The sequence below is a fragment of the Mercurialis annua genome, linkage group LG7 (assembly GCF_937616625.2).
Source record: "Mercurialis annua linkage group LG7, ddMerAnnu1.2, whole genome shotgun sequence".
In the NCBI taxonomy this organism is placed as follows: domain Eukaryota; kingdom Viridiplantae; phylum Streptophyta; class Magnoliopsida; order Malpighiales; family Euphorbiaceae; genus Mercurialis; species Mercurialis annua.
Genome location: NC_065576.1, coordinates 4,719,761 through 4,743,673, shown reverse-complemented (window position 1 = coordinate 4,743,673; position 23,913 = coordinate 4,719,761). Strand labels below are relative to the sequence as shown.

The 23,913-nt window shown below is 33.2% G+C and overlaps 3 protein-coding genes and 1 non-coding gene across 4 annotated transcripts; 2 read left to right on the top strand and 2 right to left on the bottom strand.

Moving 5' to 3' along the window:
• Positions 1–5,856: 5,856 nt before the first annotated feature.
• LOC126656037 (cytochrome P450 81Q32-like) lies at positions 5,857–10,058 on the bottom strand. The gene is made up of 2 exons (XM_050350490.2): positions 9,119–10,058; positions 5,857–6,640 (listed from the first exon to the last, which is right to left on the bottom strand). The coding sequence occupies exons 1-2, from the start codon at positions 10,025–10,027 to the stop codon at positions 6,011–6,013; spliced, it is 1,539 nt and encodes a 512-aa protein (XP_050206447.1). The 5' UTR covers positions 10,028–10,058; the 3' UTR covers positions 5,857–6,010.
• Positions 10,059–13,624: 3,566 nt separating this feature from the next.
• Positions 13,625–15,919, top strand: LOC130014803 (uncharacterized). The gene is made up of 2 exons (XM_056103733.1): positions 13,625–13,940; positions 14,019–15,919. The coding sequence occupies exons 1-2, from the start codon at positions 13,625–13,627 to the stop codon at positions 15,917–15,919; spliced, it is 2,217 nt and encodes a 738-aa protein (XP_055959708.1).
• A 969-nt stretch (positions 15,920–16,888) lies between these two features.
• LOC130014802 (uncharacterized) lies at positions 16,889–21,061 on the top strand. The gene is made up of 5 exons (XM_056103732.1): positions 16,889–16,968; positions 17,352–17,447; positions 18,615–18,655; positions 18,760–20,772; positions 20,892–21,061. Exons 1-5 carry the CDS (start codon positions 16,889–16,891, stop codon positions 21,059–21,061), a joined length of 2,400 nt encoding a protein of 799 aa, XP_055959707.1.
• On the bottom strand, positions 19,270–19,375 carry LOC126658944 (small nucleolar RNA R71). Its single transcript, XR_007634509.1, has one exon. It is a non-coding gene; the product is annotated as a small nucleolar RNA R71 (small nucleolar RNA).
• Positions 21,062–23,913: the final 2,852 nt, after the last annotated feature.

The window sequence follows — 23,913 nt, the reverse complement described above, 5'->3', positions numbered from 1 at the left end:
GATTGATTAGCTGGTTCTGCAGGAAAGCTGCTGGGAAGAATGGTGTTGCGGTTATCAGAAGAATTGCCTTAACAGCAACTGTTTATCATATTTGGTCTGTTAGGAACAAGAAGGTTTTTTAAAATGAAGTTCCTAATGCAGAAGCTGTGATGAGAAAGATTAAAGCAATAATTATTGATAAAATCAGTGCGATGAAGATGAATGATAGAATGATTAGTATAGTTGATGATATCCATTTGATGTAATCTTCTTTTTTGTAGTTGGCAGGCCTTTTAAAAAGCCTGATCTCTGTTTTGTAGTGGTTTAGGCTTTATGCCTAAGGACTATTCTTTATTTCAATCTGAAATGAAGCTTTTTTGGGTTTTTCACCAAAAAAAAAAGATGATTTATATGTACATATCATAATGAAATTGTTTTACTGAACAAGTGTGACTTGAGTACAAATCAAATATCTCAAATCAAATAATGAAATTTATATTGATATTCTTCAATTGCGTTGACAAATTTAGATATTAAACTTGAAAGGACATTGAATTATGGGAATGTTTGATGATGGATATCAAACAATTTTTTTTTATAAAATGGATATTAAACAATTTTTTTTTATAAAATGGATATTAAACTTACTAAATCGTTTCAATAGGAGGTCACCCATCAAAAGATGGTCACTTTTTGCCGACATAGCCACATGTTTTTTATCGTCCAATCAATGTCACATCACTAGCTATAATGCCACATCATCCAGGCAAAAGCTCAATTCACTCCCTCAATTTTGTACATAATTTCAAAAATAACAATTACTTATTTTTTTTCATTTTCACCATTTCCTACAACCGCCACCACTAGCTCACAGCTCCCTTCATCTGAGCCGAAGCTCAAACGAAGATCTCTTTATCTGAGACGAAACTTTTCATTTGGCGGTGAGATAGAGGTAGCGGCGGTGACTGCATGGTAGGGATGGCGGTGACTGCATGGTAGGGATGGCGGTGACTGCATGGTAGGGATGGCTACGGCTGAAGGTAGGCTATTGGAGGTAGAGGTGGTGGCTATAGAGGTGGGTAGAGGGAGGAGAAATGTGGAGAACATGAAGAAATTGGATTTTTTTCAATGATGCGACGAGATGATGTGCTGGGGCGATGTGTTTTTTTTAAAGTAAAGTAGTACTGGATAGGTGAGGAAAAAATATTATGGTGGTCATGTCAGCAACACGCCAGCGTTTTTCAATGGGTGACTTCCTGTTGTAACATTTGGATAAGTTTTTTTTTTAAAAAAAATATGTTTTGATAAGTTTAGTATACATTTTTTAACAAAAAAATTAATTAATATAAATTTTTAAACATCGCCATAGTTTAGTTCCCAAGAAAGTTTAATATCCGATAAGTTTCTTTGATTGTACAGCTCGGCCATATGTTTTCTCTACTACACTCCACTCTATAGTTAATTTATGTAAGAACCCTAAAATCCTACGATAATTGGATCGTGCTACGAGGTCTAAATTATGGGATACAAATCTAGTAGGTCGGGAATAAAACTCGACTTAAGAAGTATAATTGAGATAAGAATAGAAATTAAGTGATAGAATAATAATTTGAAATATAAATTATTATTTATCAGAGCAATTATTAGCGGGACTTAATATAAAATAAGCTATACGTCCTAAGCTAATAATTTTCACGACGACGTTTGTGAAATGTTAATCGGAATAGGATATCCGAAATTATTTGGAAAGTTAGCTTGACAGTTATTTGGAAATTTGAGTTTAAGTGAAATTTAACCGTTTTGAGCTAAAGTGAATTTTTAGCCATTTTGAGTTAAATGGACTTTTGGCCAATAAAACTTCCTAAGGAAGTTGTTTCTATTATTATATCCTAAGATAGAAAATGAGCTTCCTTTTCTCTCCTAGAAGGCCAAAATGGCCGAACCATTACCCTTCACCCCCTATCATTATGATTCTTCTCCAATCTTCATAGTTTTTGAAGCAATCATTCCCAAATCATAAGGAGATCAAGGTAAGGCTCCTATTCGGTGATTTCAATGATTGATTTGTGAGAATTAATGGTTAGAAAGGTTAGGGTTTATGAGAAATGATTTGGGATTTTTGATTGATTAGTGCATGTGAGATGGAATTAAGCTTAAGGAAAGGTTAATGATGATGGAAATGAAGACTTGCAACCTTCGGCTATAGAGTTTCATGGAGGTAAGGAATTTTCTAAATTTTGGTGATTTGAAAATGATGAGTTTGATGATCAAATAGATTGTGTATTTGGCTTAGAGATAGAGAATAATGGTGTTTGATGTTTGTTGGAGTTAGCTAGAGAAGTAGTGTTGTGAAATTGATGAAATTTTAGTGTAAAATGATAGCTATGGTTCGGCCATGGAGCTATGAGGTTGAAGAAGATCCTAAGGATGTTTTAAGAATTTAGGATGAGTTTAGATTGATTAAGAATGAATGATAAGTTTGTGTAATTGCAGAATATAACTCTGCAGAACAGCCCTGTTGCGTGAGTTGTATCTCGGGTTATATAACTCCGAATTAAATTCCGTTTGTTGGTACGGAAACTAAAGGATGTTAGCTAAATATGTTTAGCTTTGAGTTTTTGCAAATTCGTGTAGTCGCATAATTTTATCTTTTAAGACAAAACACTTTTGAAGTGGATGACTAATTAGTCGATGATACTTGCAATAGTTTGGGTCATTCACTTTGTCAGCCTCTTCGGGACGCTTCATTTCTGGAAATTGGATGAGATTAGCCTCAAGCAAGTCATCCAACATTTTAGAAACGTCAGAGTCATTGAAAGGTAGACATTTTCTTGTCTCTCCTTTAAAGTACTCTTCTTTACTTCTTGACGGTTGAAGGCAGGAGGCTTTCCTTCTTGTTTCTTTTCATACTTGGTGAATTTGAACGATGTTGTAGTAACAACCATGGAATGTTTCCCTTCAACCTTTGTTGATGTTTTTCCCACTTTACGAGCCTCTTGTCTTTCTTTTCCCTTTTGGGGATTTTCTACCATTGAACCTTGAGTTCCCGCAGCGGCGAAAGTTAGCTCCATGTCATGTGCACGAGTTGCCAACTCCTCGAAGCTTCTAAGCTTGATACCTTGGAGAATGTAGAGAAGTTGAAAGTGCATGCCTTGAATGCATATATCTAGAGCGGATGCTTCCGAAAGACGATCTTTGCAGTTAAGACTCAAGTTTCTCCATCTATGAATGTAGTCAATAACAGCCTCATCTTTCCATTGACGTGTACTCGTTAGCTCTATCATGCTAACAATTTGACGAGTGCCATAGAAGCGATTTAGAAACTCACGTTCCAACTGTTCCCAACTATCAATTGTGTCAAACTCTAAGTCCGTGTACTAATCAGAAGCATTTCCTTTTAAGGAGCGAACAAATTGCTTGATCATCAAGTCACCATAAGTACCAGCGTTGTTGCATGTCTCAACAAAATGAGCTACATGTTGTCTTGGGTTGCCTTTGCCATCAAACTGTTGAAACTTTGGAGGTTGATAGCTTGTGGACATCTTCTTGAGGTCAATCCTATAAAAATAGGGTTTGGCATATGAATATGATGGTTGTGTACCACTCTCAACTTGATCTTTGACAACCTCCTTGATGAGATTCTCCAATTGGTCTCCATGAATAGAACCATTGGTGATTGAAATCTGAGCTTCTTTTGAAGCATCACTAGAGGAAGTACCATCCACAGTAGTAGAAGGAAAGATATTTGCAATATCATCACCTTCTTGTGATTGTGAAGTTTTAGAAACAACAACCGCCTTAGCAGTTAAATTGTCTACCTTCTTCATCAAAAAGGAGATTTGTTCATCTTTTTCCTTAATGGAGTCAAAAAGAGCCTCCAACACCTTGCTCATCTTAGCGACTTGTTCTTCCAAGGAAGTAGTGCTAGTCATCATAACGCTCATGACATCAGAAGAACTCTTTGACGATGTTGGTGTGAATGGAGTGGTTGGCAAATCCTTGCTTGTCGGCGACTTAGGATATCCTTTTGCCTTTGGTGGAGAATGAGTTGGTGATGGAGTTTCTTCATCCGATTGTGATGAAAACGAGCATCTTTTGAAGAAGGGGAAGAGTGCGAGCATAAATATCCTAAATCAACCTCTCTTTGATTATTGCTCCAGGGCTAGCATTAGTCGTATTTCGAACGGTGAAACGCACTGGTGCCTTGGATTGGCGACTGTAGTTGTTGTTTCTTGAAGCCATGGATCTTTGTTGTTATTTCTTTGAATTTGCGAAGGAAAGAGATGAAAGGTAGAGATGTCCCACTGGACGTGCCAAAAATTTGTTAACAATAATTTCTTGTCCTAAAATTAGAAAAAAAAATGCACAAATGTCAATTTTATTGAGTTTACTCAAAAACCGAGTACAATCTCTATGGGGTAATTTCTACACGTGTAGAAATTAAATCCTTTGATGCTTTCCTTCAAAATTTGTGGATTAAGGGCTTATGAAGCTTGTTCTTAAATCCGTTGTAGAATCTCCTTCGATTTGGTGAAGAAAATTGTTGAATCGTTGACGAGTGAAGAACACGCCGTATGGAGATTCAAATATGAAGACTTGATTTGATATGTAGTCACTTGGTTGAATCCTCGATGGGTGATGAACACGACGTATGAAGATTCGAATATGGAGGCTTTATTTGGTGTAGTCGCTTGAAGAAATTATGCAGAGCTTATTTGTTGCTTTGTTTGTAGAGTTTTCACGACTTAAGAGTTATGTGTCCTTTTTGTTGTGAAGACACTCCTATTTATAGAAGGGTAGAGAATATGTATATATGGACATATCTCTAAAGTGGGAAAGAATTAATTGATTTTCTATTAATTAGTCATGTAATTATATTTACTTAACTAATAAAAGAAAATAATATATTCTTTTATTTTTAGGTAAATATAAATTTATTTTAACTTACTAAAATGAGTATTTAGTATCAATTAAATTTTAAATAGTAATTAATCTTAAATTACTATATAAATATAAAAATTTAATAATATTAAGCCCAATTTATATTATAGGCTTAAAATTTATGGGTCAACACAACCAATTGAGTTTTATTTGATGTGTCAGAGAGAGAGTCGGAAGAGATAGACATGATGAGATAGAGATTAGAAAAAGAAGCCAAAAAAATTGGGAAGAAATAGAGGTCAATCTGGTCAAGTTAGAGAGAGCTCTAATACCATGAAAGATTGTTAAAATTATATGAAACTATAATGTATTTCTGTTATTAACTTGTGTAAATTTGTACAAGAATAGCAACGACTATTTACATTAATTAGAAGGAAATAGAATCAATATAAAATCAGTAATAAAGAAGAAAATATTTATAAGGTACATCAAATCAAATCTTCTAAGATTAAGGCAAAAATCACGGTAGCTGATTATTTATTTATCAGATTTATGGTCAGCCAGTAAATTAGTGTTTTTTTTACAGTATCATAGAATTATCTTTAGAGTTAATGTCATAAAAATTCACCAACTTTACACGTTTTTTCATTTTAATCACGCACTTTTTCTTAAATTCATGCACGGTGCTGAGATGTTACGGCTCTATTGGTGTAATTCGATGAGGTGGAGGTCATTTTACACCAATGAATGAGCGCCACCTCAACACAGTATATGAATTTGAGAAAAAATTATAGTTCGTGCATGAAAATAAGAAAATTTAAACTGCGTGATTAAAATGAAAAAACGTGTAAAGTTCGTAATCTTTTTTGACATTAATCCTTATCTTTATTCTTGTTACTTCTGCTATATCAACGTGCCGTTTCGCCGAGGACATTTTTTAGACAAAACATACACTTTTGAAGCATTGGGTCATAATGAAAATTTAAGAACAACATATGTAAAACTAATTATCCATTCTAATTGCCTTATTCATGCTATTAATGATACAAGTAGTAATCCCCATAATACCCGAAAAACTATTACTTCACACATAATATTATTTTATAACAACAATAATACAATATTCATACAAATTCATCCATATTTCTAATTAAGAAGCTTGGGCAAGAACCTCGTTCATGATTGCACATGCTTTACACATCACTTTCAATGGCTCGGCTTTAGGCATAGCAAAGCCTTTATCTTCACTCATATCGACCAACTTCTCATCCATTCTTTTCCATTCAAAGCACTGAATCAAGGAACCAATAGTCAATCCCAAAATACGTTGAGCTAACCCCATTCCAGGACAAACCCTTCTCCCTCCACCAAATGGAATATAATTATATGTCTGATGAACACCAAGTCTATGATCGGCCTCGAATCTCTCTGGTCGAAAGCTCGAAGGATCGTCCCAAACAGTCGGATCTCTATGAATAGCCCATGCATTTATCAGTACAATTGTATTTATAGGTATGTTATACCCATTAATAATGCAGTCCTTAGAGGAGTAGTGTGGTACTAGAAGCGGGCCTGCAGGATACAAACGTAGGGTTTCTGATATTATACTTTGAAGATAAGGTAAATTCGGAAGATCTGATTCTTCAAGTAATCGTTTTTGTCCAACTTGTAAATCAATTTCTGTTTTAGCTTTTTGTAAGACATTTGGATTATTAACCAAACTTGCCATTGCCCATTCTAATGTTAATGTTGGAGTATCGGTCCCTCCTAGTAACATCACCTACATATAAACATCCCATATACATGCATAAGAAGCAAACACAGAACTCAAATTAGCTAATTAAAAGTTTTCTAGCAAAATATGGTGTTTTTTTTTTCCTGAAATCAGCAATATAGATTGTTGGTTATACATATTGTATACTTAAATTTTTACTAGTTTGATCCAACTTTTAAATTAACTAAATCACATCTATCAATGTATTATTTATGATGTCCAAATGATAAAAATAAAATATTTGTTATATTTTTTCAAAACTAACAAAATCTGAAGATATTTTTTAAATAAGATATTCTTATTTATTAAAAAACATATGTTTTTTGTAAGTTTAATTAGTAATTAAATATCAGTACATAATTTACTTATTTTTTTAAGAAAACTTTTAAAGTTGAAAATTCAGAAAACGCACACGAGCATTTCGACTAGTTTTACACCCTTTTAGCGTATGTTTGATTTTATCGCACCAATATAAATATATTTGAAAAAAAAACATAATTCAATAATAAGAAAAATTCTTAGATAGACTCAGTCTATCATGTCATCCGTGAACTAAACTAATCATATCATAATACCTTATTAAAATGAAGGTATTCGTGTAATATTATTATTCACAAATGTATGCAAATAACAAACAAAATACAAGAATACCCTCATTTTAATGAGGTTATGATATGACTGGCTTAGTCTACGGATGATGTGGTAGACTGACTCTACATAAAAATTTCTCCCAATAATAAATTAATGTATCTGTCTACATTTTTACCATAATATTTATGAATTTTTATATTATCATAAAATAATCTATGATTTTTGTCCATGTATGAATTAGCTTGTCATAAAAAAAGAGTTAAAATATTCAATTACATTCATTTTATTCACTTAAACTTTTAGTTTTTAAAATAAAATTGATTTAAATATTAGATCACACTGATACTACTTTAATTCAAAACTCATTTATTAATTTTATCATAACTGCACAGTTATTAACACATTTTGACTTTTTTGACAAATGTGAAATTATAAAAAGAAAAAATCTTTAAACAGGATATTAAACAGCTGGTGTCACTAAGTTAACCTGTCATTACAAAAAGGCCTAATTACTTTAAAAAACCCCACCTTGAAACAATTTTTCGTTTATACCTGACCTAGGAAAAAGTTCATTTATTTCCTTTTTTTGATTTTTCGTTTTCAACTGTATACCAAAATTTTATTTTTTGACAATTTAATTAATTAAAGGATGAAAATATTAAAAATAATTAAATAGAAGGGTTATATCATCTTTTTTCTATTTGAAAAAATACAAAAAAGGTAAAAAAGAAAGGATTATTTTAAGCTTTTTCTAGATATAAAAAGTTCAATTTAGTGCTTTAGGGTAGAGTTGAAAACAAAAAATCAAAAAAAGGGTACAATTGAACTTTTTCTTAGGTCATGGTATAAACGAAAAAATATTACAAGGTGGGGTTTTTTTAAGTAATCAAGCCTTACAAAAAGTGTATTGTATTTTTATTTTGTCACAAAAACAAAATCGAATTATATTATTTATTACAAAAAGAAGTCACTTTGATCGGTTCAGTTGAAAAGGTTTAATATTTTAAAAAATTCCGACCTTTTATCCCCTTTTCAATCCTATCCTGACGTTTAAAATCAGTCAGTTTTATCATATTTTGTATTTTTTTCATTTTAATTGTACCTTAGATTACAAAATTGATTTTTTTTTATTTTGCAAAAGTTCAAAAAAATTCTCTAAATTGACCCTTTTTACATTAGATTAACTTTTATATTAAATTAACCATTTTTGACGAACTTTTTTGAACTTTTGTCAAATAAATGAAGGTTAATTTTATGCTTCAGGTACAATTAAAATGAAAAATACAAAATAGGGTAAAATTAACAAATTTTCAACATCAGGGTAGGATTGAAAAGGGGATAAAAGGTCGGGATTTTTTAAGACATTAAACCTATTATAAACAAATGCTGAGATTTTCGTGAACTAAAAAAGAGATTTAAGTTATATTTTTTGTTTTATAAAGAATACTACATTATTTCCTTTTCTATAAGTCTGACATTGTTATATAAATAAAAATAATACTTTTCGTTATTCGTTTTGGTTAAATTGAGTTAGTGATTTGTTATGTTGTCATGTCAGTTAATTTGCTGAGTTAGAAGTAACATAGATGACATGAGGGAAATAAATACAGTTTGATTCAAAAATAATTGGAAAAAAAAACAGAATATAATAAAAATTGACTAGATCTGGTGATTTTAAAAAATTTAGTTGTAAATTAACTGACACGAAACGTAAATGTTGGAACTTTTTTTGGTAATGTCACCAATATTCAAAATATGATATATTTGACAAATATTTTAAGATTTACAGATAAGGATGAAACTTTTTGCCAAAAACAGTTAAATAAATCATATAGATATGTGGGTAGGTACTTCAAAAAAAAAGATCATGTAGATATATGGGCAGGTACATACCATTATGAGTCCTTTAATAACCTCATCTTTGTAATTGTTCGGCTCAGATTCTTGCAAAGAAAGCAAACGATCAATCATTGTAGCTGCTTTGCTCTCTAAACCCTTCTCCTTACTCCGATGTTCTTCAAGCAAATCTTCCAAAAATAAATCCATTTTATTAGAGAGAATTTCAAGTTTCTTCTCGAGCTTACCACCATTGATCCACCTCAAAAAGGGTAAAACATCCTCCAAATTTGATACCCCAGCAAAGCTAAAAATCTCTTCTATTATCTCTTTGAATTTCGTAGCCTGCTCCTCATTATTCACATCATCACCGTAGTATTTTTTCCCTGCTACCATTTGCATTAAAATATTAAAAGTTGCATTCTTGAACATAGGTTTTAACTCTACCTGAGCAAATTCTCGGCCTCCGGCGCGACATAAGCCGTATAATAATTGCTTTATTTCATCGTTTCGACTGCTTAGAAAAGCGTTAAGACGGTTAGCTGAGAAAATTTCGGTTGCTGCTATGCGACGGAGGTTGCGCCATTGATGACCGTAAGGTGCTGAGATAAGATTATTGTTGTTGTAGTTAAAATACTTGCTCATAATGTATTGAGGGCGATTGGCCAAAACAATGTCGTTTTTAGTGTAACATTCCTCGACTGCCGATGGTGATGAGACGATCACCACGAGACGGGACCCCAATTTGAGGGAGATGATCGGACCGTACTTTTGAGACAAGCCGTAGAAAGCACGGTGGAGCAGTGGTTTTAGGAGATGGAGATGGCCGAGAATTGGAAGAGCATACGGTGGGCTTGGAGGAAGTTTAATTCCTTTGTTGTTTTTTGAGGGGTAGAATTGATATGCAAAAAAGAGAAAGAGAATAGAAAGGAATGTGTAGAGGAAATAAAGATTAATAGCTTCCATTATTATGGCTTTGCTCTTGAGTTGTTTAAACTCTCCAAGGGTTATATATATATAGTATTGTATACTACCTTATATTTTTGACTTTTTTCATTTACAATTTTTTAAAATCGTCAAAATATTCTTTTAATTTTTAGTTTTAATTGTATATGTTTATTTAATTGGACTAGAAAAAAAATTTAAATATACTTTTGTGTTTGAAATTTTTAATATTAAAAAGACAAATTGGAACGATATGAATAGTAGTATTGAATTTTTATCATTATAATTTGAACAAATGGTTATAACTGAATCGAAAATTGATAGGTGTCGATTGTTTGGATAATATTTGAGCTTTACACTTAACTGTATCTTCTACTTGTATATCGATTGAGAAGTTATTCAAGATAAAGCCCTTCGAATTTGAGTATGATCACTAATAGGGTATGACATCTTCTATTGAATGTCTCTTCATAAACCTTTAACTACAACAAATTTAGAAACCTCAGCATCTTAAACATCAGTGTTAGAAAATTTATCAATAATTCACTTGCTATCCATCCAAAGATCATACCAAAAAGAAAACTCCACACCATTCCGCTGCGTAAACCAATCCAATCATTAACCGGTTACGACAATTGGTATCAAATATTCGTATCAATGTTACAACAATAAATATAAAATATCGGTAAATCATGTGCGTAAGAGAGAAAATTTAATGAACTTTAATTTGGCTACATAAGAGAGACATTTGGATATTTTGTAGATTAATCAAATTGATCAACTTTAAAATAAAATCCAGACTATAATTTAAGATAATTTAAAACAAAAATAGTCTACTAGTTTATAACATAGAGAAAACAACAGCCTAAGGATGACTAAATGGCCGGTCAAACTGGATGAACAGACGATAGGGCATTCCGACTAGTTCAATGTCAAGGTTGTTGATGACAGAAAAACCTTATATTTAGATGCAAAATTTTCCTCCTAGAATTCAGATTTTCTGCTGGCTTGTAGCTAAAGATTGTATTTTAATTTATTTCCGAGCATATAATTCTCCTTTTAAATCAAAATAACCCACACTAAACTAAAATCAAAGGCTAGTGCTGTAAAATAATTATTTATATAATCAAAAATTAATTAAAAGATAAATCTAAAAAATAAGTATACTTTAAAATTTAAATATATTTATCTCAATTTATAAAATTGGCAAATCAAAATATTTAATTTATATCTTTTTTAGTTATTGGAGAGAGGGAGTGTTTCTGGAAAAATTTAAACCGACGATAGCGTTTATATCATTTAAAATATAAGTCATTGGTTATTCAATTTATAAATTAAATATATATTTAATAAAATAATCAAAATTATAGATACAAAAAATTATTTTGTGAAATCATGTATTATTTAATTCAATGGAACTTTTGCTCAACCATATAGCTAAGCATTAATGGCTATAGATTTTAAATTCATAGAGGTTGCTAGCTCAATAAATGGCCATACTACCTAATTTTAAAATAACGCTTACCGATGTCAATTTAAATTGAAATGCCACTACTTTTTTATTTACTCTTGTGTCCCTTAATTTAGATTTTTTGAATGACAATGCTATTTCATTTATTTTTTATATTTTTTATTGTACTACCTAACATGAAAATAAAAAATATAAATGTATTAATTTGTTAAAAAACAATTGGTTATTGACATTATTAAGTTTTAAAATTTATGTTATAATTGCAAATAGGGATAAAGTTCGTGATTAATTTGCAATTTACCCTTATTTTAAAAATATTTTATATTTTTTTATAAATTTCTTAAAATCTCCAAATTTATTCTCATTACTAACATACTGTATAGAATGAATATATATATTGAAGCAAATTAATATTACTTAATAATTGTTAATATCTACAAAAATAAATAAAAGAATTGACAATAAAATAAAATAATATCTTTTTAAATATAGCTAAAAAAAATATTTATTTTGAAACAATTCAAAAAATCATTTTATATATACATATAATGAAGGAATTATTTATTTATTTTAAAATATCAAAATACTATCTATATCTCGGTGTTATTGGTAATAGTTTAATTTAGATAATTTATTCTAATTGATAAATTTTATTAAATATTTTTTATTTGATTTTTCTATTTTTTAGCTTAATTTTTAGAAAATTATATAGTATATAATATGAAAAAGAACAAATATACAACTAAGTTTTATTTATTCATTTTTCAAAATTATGTCTATAGTTGTTTTTCTTAATTACTTTGAACTATTGCTTGGTTTGGAGAGTTAATAAAATAAGTACAATATTCTAGAAAATGGTAATAACTTTTTAGTTTATTTCATTTTGAATAAAGGGTCATTTCACCCCTTTAACTTGACACGAAATATCAAACAAGCCGAGTTATCCTAATTTAGTTGTTAATAATAAGCTATCCCCGAAAACGGCGCCAAAAATTTGTTGATAAAAATACACAAGCGTACATAGCCAACTTGTAATACAGACTGCGAAGTCCGGATATCGTACCCACAGAGAAAGCTCTAAAGACAACCAGCTAAGAGACTCGATTTGAATAATCGAAAAGATAATTTTGTTTGTTATGTAATTTGAAAGACAGAATTTAGTGATTGCAAATTAAGTAAACTAAAGCTGTAATTCAAATGATGTTTTAACAATAATGGATTGTATTGTTCTGATGAGGTTCGAACTAATCTAAAGCACCTAAAATTCTCTCTCGAGCAATTACATGCAAAAGCATTAAACTAACTAATACTAGGTTAATTATTCACTCTCGCACAATAATTAACCTATGTATAAATCGATTTAATGATGGTTAAGCAAATTCAAAGAACCCGCACTCATTAATTCACTCTCGCACAATCAACTCCTGCGTTCTTAATTATATGATTCTATTCCAATTTTACTCTCTCGAGCTAAAAAATAAAACATATGGCATAAACTAAGTGATCAGTGATAAACCATAATTCTACCACCTAAGCTTAAAGATACATAAATTCTAGATAAAGTTCTAGAATTAATTCGCATAACTACCGTAGGATAGAGATATACCTACGGATTTGTGTATGACATATAGGTTGTAATCTTTCATCATTCGATTAAATTAGGGTTTGGATTGAGAAATTAAACTCACTTTAATTGAATAGGCTTTCTTGATTCGAGAGAATATTAAAGCAATTTTGAATACCGTCATTGAATCACATTCATTCCATAGTTGACAATGTATCTTATAATTAAGTGAAACCCCGAAACTCTAGTGTTCTTCACCATTAATTTATCTTTACATCTTAATTTCTGTCGTTCTATTTACTTTAGTTAATTAGTTTAAACAAATTCAATTCAAATTTATAATTGTTTTAGCTATAATTAATACAAATAATAGTTAATCCGTTGTCTCTGTGGATACGACCTTGTTTGCTACGATTACATTCTGTATACTTGCAGGAGTTGCATTTTTAGCTATCAAGTTTTTGGCGCCGTTGCCGGGGACAACGTTGTTTTTAATTATTATTTTATTAATTCTAGTCTTTACTTTTAGTTTTTTTTTCTTTTTTATTTCTTTCAATTCTCTTTGTCATCTTCAGGATTTTGAATGCTATTGAGACGGTCAAAAAGTCTTAATAACGAAGAAATACTTGAGCTGAATCTAGAGATTGAACGAACGTGCCGTGCAAATAGAGCGAGAAGAAGACAAGACACAGCTGAAAACATGAACGGACTAGTTAATCCCAATCAAGAGCAAAGGCTACGTGATATTCAAAGGCCAACGGTTACTGCAAACCCGTCATGTATCCGTTTGAGTGAAGCAGCAAGGAACTATGAGCTCAAAACTTTCCATCTCAATATGCTGCCTCAGTTTAATGGAACGGCTACTGAAGACTCACTAGCTTTTATCAGAGATTTCTATGGTATTGTGCAGACTCTACCATTGAACAATCTCAATGAGGATGAGTTAAGGACGAGGTGTTTTCCTCATTGTCTGTAAGGAGACGCGAAACAGTGGCTGTTAAACCAGCCAGAAGGTGTTTTTCTCACATGGGAGGATGTCTACAATGAATTCATGCTGAGGTTCTACTCATCCCAAAAGACCATGGATCTCAGGGCAAAAATTTGCAACTTTGTGCAGCGAGATCCAGAGTCGTTTCATGAAGCATGGGAAAGGTTTAAGCTACTCTTGACTCAGTGCCCTCATCACCAAGTGCCGAAAAATTTGCTGACTCAGTTTTTCTATGATGGCCTAAATGTTACTTGTCAAACGCTAGTTGACACAGCTTCTGGAGGTTATTATGGAGATACAACAGCTGCAGAACTCATGAAAACCTCTGAGAAGTTGGCAATGAATTCAAGGCAGAAGGCAATCAGAGGAAAAAGGGCAGGAGTATATGAAATCAATTCTCATTATGATCTCTCAGCACAAATGGCTGATTTAACCAAGCAAGTCAAGATGCTTATAGACAGAGATACTTCCAATCAAGAGTCATGCGCCTTTTGTGGGATGTTTGGACACAATGCAAATGTGTGCTCAAACATTGGATCGACACCACCAAACAGTGAGGAAGCAAATTTCATGGGAGCCTTCCAGGGTAGACAAGTCAAGAATGATACTTTCTCAAACACTTATAACCCTGGATGGCACAACCACCCAAATTTCTCATGGAGGGATCAAGGAGCGAATAGGCAAGCACCACCTCCGGGATTTCAGCAACAAAGACAAGTTCTCCCACCTCAACAACAGAATATTCCAGACAGGAAACCGTCTGTAGAAGAGATGTTATCTCAGTTCTTAGCGACTCAAGATACCACTATTAAGAAGATGGATGCGAAAATTGACCAGTTGGCACAGTCAAGTCAAGCATCAATTCACAAATTAGAGTTGCAGCTGGGCCAATTGACACGAACTGTTGCTGAACGTGAACAAGGCAAACTCCCTAGTAATACTGAGAATAATCCAAGAGAGGTGGTTATGGCCATTAGTCTAGGGAGCGAAACTCGGGCAGGAGATGGAAGCAAAGGCAGGAAAGTAATTGAGATTGTCAACGATAGAGACGACAAGAAAGAGAGTGACCACGATGTAAAGCAAGGGAATGATCTTGATAGGAAAGTGGTGGCTGATCCTTCACTCAAACCTTATGTTCCACCTATTCCATATCCACAAAGGCTTAAGAAGAAAACTACTAGCAATAATTTTCAGCACTTTCTTAATGCCTTTAAAAATATTGAGCTTAATATTCCTATTTTGCAGGCCCTTGCTAAGATGCCTTCCTATGCCAAGTTCTTAAAAGAACTAGTTTCCAACAAGAGCAAGGTAGAGGAGTACGCCACCGTAGCTTTAACTGAAGAATACAGTGCCATACTTCAAAAGAAGCTACCACCTAAGCTTAAGGACCCAGGGAGTTTTTCTATTCCTTGTGTTATTGGTGATATCACTATCTCTAAATGTTTGTGTGACCTTGGTGCTAGTGTGAATATTATGCCTGCATCTTTTTATAATAGGCTTGGCATGAAAGAAATGAAGCCCACAACTGTGTCTCTACAATTGGCCGATCGATCGATCAAATACCCTTTAGGCATTGTAGAAGACTTATTTGTGCGAGTGGGCAAGTTTTATTTTCCTGCAGATTTTCTTGTTTTAGAAACAGAGGATGAAAATGGTATATCTATGATTTTAGGTAGACCATTTTTAGCTACAGGAGGTGTGTTGATTGATGTTGTTAAAGGTAAGCTTACCTTTAGGATGGGGAGTGGAAAAGAAGAATTGAATATTCTTAAAGCCATGGAACATCCATCACTTGATGGTTCTTGTTTTAGTGTCGATATTATTGACCATACTGTTTCACATATTGTTGAACAGGAATCGTTCAAGGAGCTATTAGAAGCATATCAATGAGTCTAGCTAAAGACGTTAAACAAAGCGCTAATTGGGAGGCAACCCAATATTTTCTTTTGCAATTTTATTTTCTTTATCTTTTGTTTAATAATTGTCGTTGTTTAGTTTTTTTTTTTTCAGTGTCGTAGCGGGTTACAAGACTCTTTCTCCTTTTATTTAGTGGCAACAATACATCAATAGCATAAAGGAACTCTCGCAGTTAATACGTCACAAGTCGGGGGAGTTTTATGTTTTCTAATTGCTTGCATTTATTTTCATTTATTATGCATCTTGAGGGCAATCTGCGAATTAAGTATGGGGGAAGAGTCAATTTGGCTTTATGCTTTTGTTTGATTTTTAAGATAGTTTTTAGCTTGTCCTTCAAATTGTTTTTAGTTGTACGTTCTTTGATGAGTCGATTACCCTTAAATTATCACTAGAGTCAAGTAATTAATTATCACTTTTTGAATGGTTTTGCAATTATCAACTTAAATTATCTTTGGTTAGTAGCTAGTGCGATGGTTTAATGACTTGAAATTGCTGTTTTTTTATTGAAATTGGTTGAATTCTAAAACTTTATTTAACTAATTAACATTTGTAAATCTCTTAGACTTTCATTTGAATCGAAAATAGATAAGAGTGAGTATTAGTATGAATTATAGTTGCTTCAAAAAGGTGAGATGGAGCGTAAAACGCACTCACCAGAAAAAGAAAAAAAAATTCTTTTGAATCACTCAAACATAAAAGAAATTACTATTCCGCTAATTTTGACCAAAAGAAACGTAAATGTTTAAACTTGTAGTGGTCAAAGTTATGAATAGGGCTTATAGCCACTTGAATTTGTGATTTAGCAAAGTACACCGTTGATATTTGAGTTTTCTATATGATGTATTTTTGGTGGAAAAACTAGATGACATTTCAAATAGATGGAGTGTTCAATTGAAAAGAAAATAAGAGTGGGATGGAGCGTAAAACGCACCAACTAAAGAGATGGAGCGTAAAACGCACTCAAAGAAAAAAATAGAGCAAGCAACTTTCTTCATACTTTTACTCATGATTTTTCGATCTTGGTTCATATGTTAGTTTACTAGATTTGTTTAGCTTAATTATTTGAATAAATAAAGACTTGAGATATTTTCTTTAATGTTTTTGTAGGTCATCTAATCATCATATGTAGTGATTGATTTTTGTAATTTGGTTGGTGTTGTTAACTTTTCTTTAAGTGATTTTTGATTACTAAATCTCTTGATATGATTCATGGGTGTATTGATGCATTATAATACGGGCTGAATTCAGTATGCTTGAGGACAAGCAAAAGCTCAAGTGTGGGGGAATTTGATAAACCATAATTTTACGTATTTTGTTGAGAATATTGTGATTTAATTGTTATGAGATTATGTAAATTATGGTTTGATTATTGCCCTGATTCGTGGAATTTGCTAACTTTCTTTAGGATTAAGCAAATGCGTAATAAAAAGCCGAACGGACCGAAGATTGCAACAAAATTCGCTATTTCGGAGTCGACCTTACCTACAGCCGGACCTGCCCAGTAGAAAAGGCTGTAGGTAAGGTCAACTCACTGCCTTGCTATTTTGGACTCGACCTTACCTACAGCCGGACCTGCCCCGTAGAAAAGGCTGGAGGTAAGGTCAACGACCATACCTACGGCCGGACCTGCCCCGTAGAAAAGGTCGGAGGTAAGGTCCACCTTCTGCCAGTTTTTTTTAGCCGACCGGACCTGCGACTTTACCTACCCAGTAGAACCGGTCAGTAGGTCCGGTCAAGAGCAATTTTAAGTCCGGTTTGATTAGGTTTTCCTTGAGACTTGGAGACTATAAAAGCCAAAAAGAGAAGTTAAGTTGGGGTTCGATTTTTACACAACTCAGAGACTTTGTAAGCAACCACAAGGAGGAAAAAGACCGAATTGGCGATTGGATCAAAGATTCTTAACGATCGAAGGAGGGAATCAACTGACGATTGATCTAACCTGAAATCAAAGAGTTTTTCCTTATTCTCTACTCAATGAACTCTTTTAATTCTGTTTTTGCTTTCCAATCTCAGATTATGTGTAGCTAAACTTTTACATTAGAGCTAGGGATGTAGTTTAATTATGAGATTCATTGTTATTTTATGGATTGAAGTTTTATATTAGCAAGAGATTGTTTAATATCGTGATTTCAGTAATTAATTCTTGTTTTTATCGTTGTTTGATTGTTTGGCCGTCAATTGAACTTTATCTAGAATTTATGTGAAGTATTGAGAGATGAAACATAAATTCTGATCGAGAATTAATTCGCATAACTACCGTAGGATAGAGATATACCTACGGATTTGTGTATGACATATAGGTTGTAATCTTTCATCATTCGATTAAATTAGGGTTTGGATTGAGAAATTAAACTCACTTTAATTGAATAGGCTTTCTTGATTCGAGAGAATATTAAAGCAATTTTGAATACCCTCATTGAATCACATTCATTCCATAGTTGACAATGTATCTTATAATTAAGTGAAACCCCGAAACTCTAGTGTTCTTCACCATTAATTTATCTTTACATCTTAATTTATGTCGTTCTATTTACTTTAGTTAATTAGTTTAAACAAATTCAATTCAAATTTATAATTGTTTTAGCTATAATTAATACAAATAATGGTTAATCCGTTGTCTCTGTGGATACGACCTTGTTTGCTACGATTACATTCTGTATACTTGCAGGAGTTTCATTTTTAGCTATCAAGTTTTTGGCGCCGTTTTCGGTGACAACGTTGTTTTTAATTATTATTTTATTAATTTTAGTCTTTACTTTTAGTTTTTTTTTTCTTTCTTTTTTCTTTCTTTCAATTCTCTTTGTCATCTTCAGGATTTTTATTGCTATTGAGACGATCAAAAAGTCTTAATAACGAAGAAATACTTGAGCTGAATCTAGAGATTGAACGAACGTGCCGTGCAAATAGATCGAGAAGAAGACAAGAAAGAGCTGAAAACATGGACGAACTAGCTAATCCTAATCAAGCACAAAGGTTACGTGATATTCAAAGGCCAACGGTTACTGCTAACCCGTCATGTATCCGTTTGAGTGAAGCAGCAAGGAACTATGAGCTCAAAACTTTCCATCTCAATATGCTGCCTCAGTTTAATGGAACGGCTACTGAAGACTCACTAGCCTTTATCAGAGATTTCTATGGTATTGTGCAGACTTTACCGCTGAACAATCTCAATGAGGATGAGCTAAGGACGAGGTGTTTTCCTCATTGTCTGAAAGGAGACGCGAGACAGTGGCTGTTGAACCAACCAGAAGGTGTTTTTCTCACATGGGAGGATGTCTACAATGAATTCATGCTGAGGTTCTACTCACCACAAAAGACCATGGATCTCAGGGCAAAAATTTGCAACTTTGTGCAACGAGATCCAGAATCTTTTCATGAAGCATGGGAAAGGTTTAAGCTGCTCTTAACTCAATGCCCTCATCACCAAGTGCCAGAGAATTTGCTGACTCAGTTTTTCTATGATGGCCTGAACGTTAATTGTCAAACGCTAGTTGACACAGCTTCTGGAGGTTACTATGGAGATACCACAGCTGCAGAACTCATGAAAACCTATGAGAAATTGGCAATGAATTCAAGGCAGAAGGCAATCAGAGGAAAAAGGGCAGGAATATATGAAATCAACTCCCATTCTGATCTCTCAGCACAAATGGCTGATTTAACCAAGCAAGTCAAGATGCTTGTAGACAGAGATACTTCCAATCAAGAGTCATGCGCCTTTTGTGGGATGTTTGGACACAATGCAAATGTGTGCGCAAACATTGGATCGACACCACCAAATAGTGAGGAAGCAAATTTCATGGGAGCCTTCCAGGGTAGACAAGTCAAGAATGATTCTTTCTCAAACACTTATAACCCTGGATGGCACAACCACCCAAATTTCTCATGGAGGGATCAAGGAGCGAATAGGCAAGCACCACCTCCGGGATTTCAGCAACAAAGACAAGTTCTCCCACCTCAACAACAGAATATTCCAGACAGGAAACTGTCGGTAGAAGAGATCTTATCTCAGTTCTTAGCGAATCAAGATACCACTATTAAGAAGATGGATGCGAAAATTGACCAGTTGGCACAGTCAAGTCAAGCATCAATTCACAAATTAGAGTTGCAGCTGGGCCAATTGGCACGAACTGTTGCTGAACGTGAACAAGGCAAACTCCCTAGTAATACTGAGAATAATCCAAGAGAGGTGGTTATGGCCATTAGTCTAGGGAGCGAAACTCGGGTAGGAGATGGAAGCAAAGGCAGGAAAGTAATTGAGATTGTCAACGATAGAGACGACAAGGAAGAGAGTGAGCACGATGTAAAGCAAGGGAATGATCTTGATAAGGAAGTGGTGGCTGATCCTTCAGTCCAACCTTATGTTCCACCTATTCCATATCCACAAAGGCTTAAGAAGAAAACTACTAGCAATAATTTTCAGCACTTTCTTAATGCCTTTAAAAAGATTGAGCTTAATATTCCTATTTTGCAGGCCCTTGCTAAGATTTCTTCCTATGCCAAGTTCTTAAAAGAACTAGTTTCCAACAAGAGCAAGCTAGAGGAGTACGCCACCGTAGCTTTAACTGAAGAATGCAGTGCCATACTTCAAAGGAAGCTACCACCTAAGCTTAAAGACCCAGGGAGTTTTTCTATTCCTTGTATTATTGGTGATACCACTATCTCTAAATGTTTGTGTGACCTTGGTGCTAGTGTGAATATTATGCCTGCATCTCTTTATAATAGGCTTGGCATGAAAGAAATGAAGCCCACAACTGTGTCTTTACAATTGGCCGATCGATCGATCAAATACCCTTTAGGCATTGTAGAAGACTTATTTGTGCAAGTGGGCAAGTTTTATTTTCCTGCAGATTTCTTGTCTTAGAAACAGAGGATGAAAATGATATATCTATGATTTTAGGTAGACCATTTTTAGCTACAGGAGGTGTGTTGATTGATGTTGTTTAAGGTAAGCTTACCTTTAGGATGGGGAGTGAAAAAGAAGAATTTAATATTCTTACAGCCATGAAACACCCATTACTTGATGATTCTTGTTTTAGTGTCGATATTATTGACCATGCTGTTTCACATAATGTTGAACATGAATCGTTCAAGGAGCCATTAGATGCGTGTCAATGAGTCTAGCTAAAGACGTTAAACAAAGCGCTAATTGGGAGGCAACCCAATATTTTCTTTTGCAATTTTATTTTCTTTATCTTTTGTTTAATAATTGTCGTTGTTTAGTTTTTTTTTTTTCAGTGTCGTAGCGGGTTACAAGACTCTTTCTCCTTTTATTTAGTGGCAGCAATACATCAATAGCATAAAGGAACTCTCGCAGTTAATACGTCACAAGTCGGGGGAGTTTTATGTTTTCTAATTGCTTGCATTTATTTTCATTTATTATGCATCTTGAGGGCAATCTGCGAATTAAGTATGGGGGAAGAGTCAATTTGGCTTTATGCTTTTGTTTGATTTTTAAGATAGTTTTTAGCTTGTCCTTCAAATTGTTTTTAGTTGTACGTTCTTTGATGAGTCGATTACCCTTAAATTATCACTAGAGTCAAGTAATTAATTATCACTTTTTGAATGGTTTTGCAATTATCAACTTAAATTATCTTTGGTTAGTAGCTAGTGCGATGGTTTAATGACTTGAAATTGCTGTTTTTTTTATTGAAATTGGTTGAATTCTAAAACTTTATTTAACTAATTAACCTTTGTAAATTTCTTAGACTTTCATTTGAATCGAAAATATATGAGAGTGAGTATTAGTATGAATTATAGTTGCTTCAAAAAGGTGAGATGGAGCGTAAAACGCACTCACCAGAAAAAGAAAAAAAAATTCTTTTGAATCACTCAAACATAAAACAGATTACTATTCCGCTAATTTTCACCAAAAGAAACATAAATGTTTAAATTTTTAGTGGTCAAGGTTATGAATAGGGCTTAAAGCCACTTGAAATTGTGATTTAGCAAAGTACACCGTTGATGTTTTCTAGTTTATGTAATTGAAAAGAAATTAAGAGTGGAATGGAGCGTAAAACGCACCCACTAAAGAGATGGAGCGTAAAACGCACTCATAGAAAAAAATAGAGCAAGCAACTTTCTTCATACTTTTACTCATGATTTTTCGATCTTGGTTCATACGTTAGTTTACTAGATTTGTTTAGCTCAATTATTTGAATAAATAAAGAATTGAGATATTTTCTTTAATGTTTTTGTAGGTCATCTAATCATCGTATGTAGTGATTGATTTTTGTAATTTGGTTGGTGTTGTTAACTTTTCTCTAAGTGGTTTTTGATTACTAAATCTCTTGATATGATTCATGGGTGTATTGATGCATTATAATACGGGCTGAATTCAGTTTGCTTGAGGACAAGCAAAAGCTCAAGTGTGGGGGAATTTGATAAACCATAATTTTACGTATTTTGTTGAGAATATTGTGATTTAATTGTTATGAGATTATGTAAATTATGGTTTGATTATTTCCCTAATTCGTGGAATTTGCTAACTTTCTTTAGGATTAAGCAAATGCGTAATAAAAAGCCGAACGAACCGAAGATTGCAACAAAATTCGCTATTTCGGAGTCGACCTTACCTACAGCCGGACCTGCCCAGTAGAAAAGGCTGGAGGTAAGGTCAACTCACTGCCTTGCTATTTTGGACTCGACCTTACCTACAGCCGGACCTGCCCTGTAGAAAAGGTTGGAGATAAGGTCAACGACCTTACCTACGGCCGGACCTGCCCCGTAGAAAAGGTCGGAGGTAAGGTCCACCTTCTGCCAGTTTTTTTTAGCCGACCGGACCTGCGACTTTACCTACCCAGTAGAACCAGTCAGTAGGTCCGGTCAAGAGCAATTTTAAGTCCGGTTTGATTAGGTTTTCCTTGAGACTTGGAGACTATAAAGGCCAAAAAGAGAAGTTAAGTTGGGGTTCGATTTTTACACAACTCAGAGACTTTGTAAGCAACCACAAGGAGGAAAAAGACCGAATTGGCGATTGGATCAAGGATTCTTAACGATCGAAGGAGGGAATCAACTGACGATTGATCTAACCTGAAATCAAAGAGTTTTTCCTTATTCTCTACTCAATGAACTCTTTTAATTCTGTTTTTTCTTTCCAATCTCAGATTATGTGTAGCTAAACTTTTACATTAGAGCTAGGGATGTAGTTTAATTATGAGATTCATTGTTATTTTATGGATTGAAGTTTTATATTAGCAAGAGATTGTTTAATATCGTGTTTTCAGTAATTAATTCTTGTGTTTATCGTTGTTTGATTGTTTGGCCGTCAATTGAACTTTATCTAGAATTTATGTGAAGTATTGAGAGATGAAACATAAATTCTGATCTAGAATTAATTCGCATAACTACCGTAGGATAGAGATATACCTACGGATTTGTGTATGACATATAGGTTGTAATCTTTCATCATTCGATTAAATTAGGGTTTGGATTGAGAAATTAAACTCACTTTAATTGAATAGGCTTTCTTGATTCGAGAGAATATTAAAGCAATTTTGAATACCCTTATTGAATCACATTCATTCCATAGTTGACAATGTATCTTATAATTAAGTGAAACCCCGAAACTCTAGTGTTCTTCACCATTAATTTATCTTTACATCTTAATTTCTGTCGTTCTATTTACTTTAGTTAATTAGTTTAAACAAATTCAATTCAAATTTATAATTGTTTTAGCTATAATTAATACAAATAATAGTTAATCCGTTGTCTCTGTGGATACGACCTTGTTTGCTACGATTACATTCTGTATACTTGCAGGAGTTGTATTTTTAGCTATCAATCAGTTTTGACTAAGCGTTAAGTACAATAATTAAAATCCATCAAGAACAAGAACCCATAAATCCAATTCAATTAAACATACATAATTTTGATTGATAATCCCCAATGAAAGGTTTAGCTAGACATAATAATAGAATAACTAAAACAATAATTAAAGAACTCATTCTAAGATTAAATTGAATACTGAA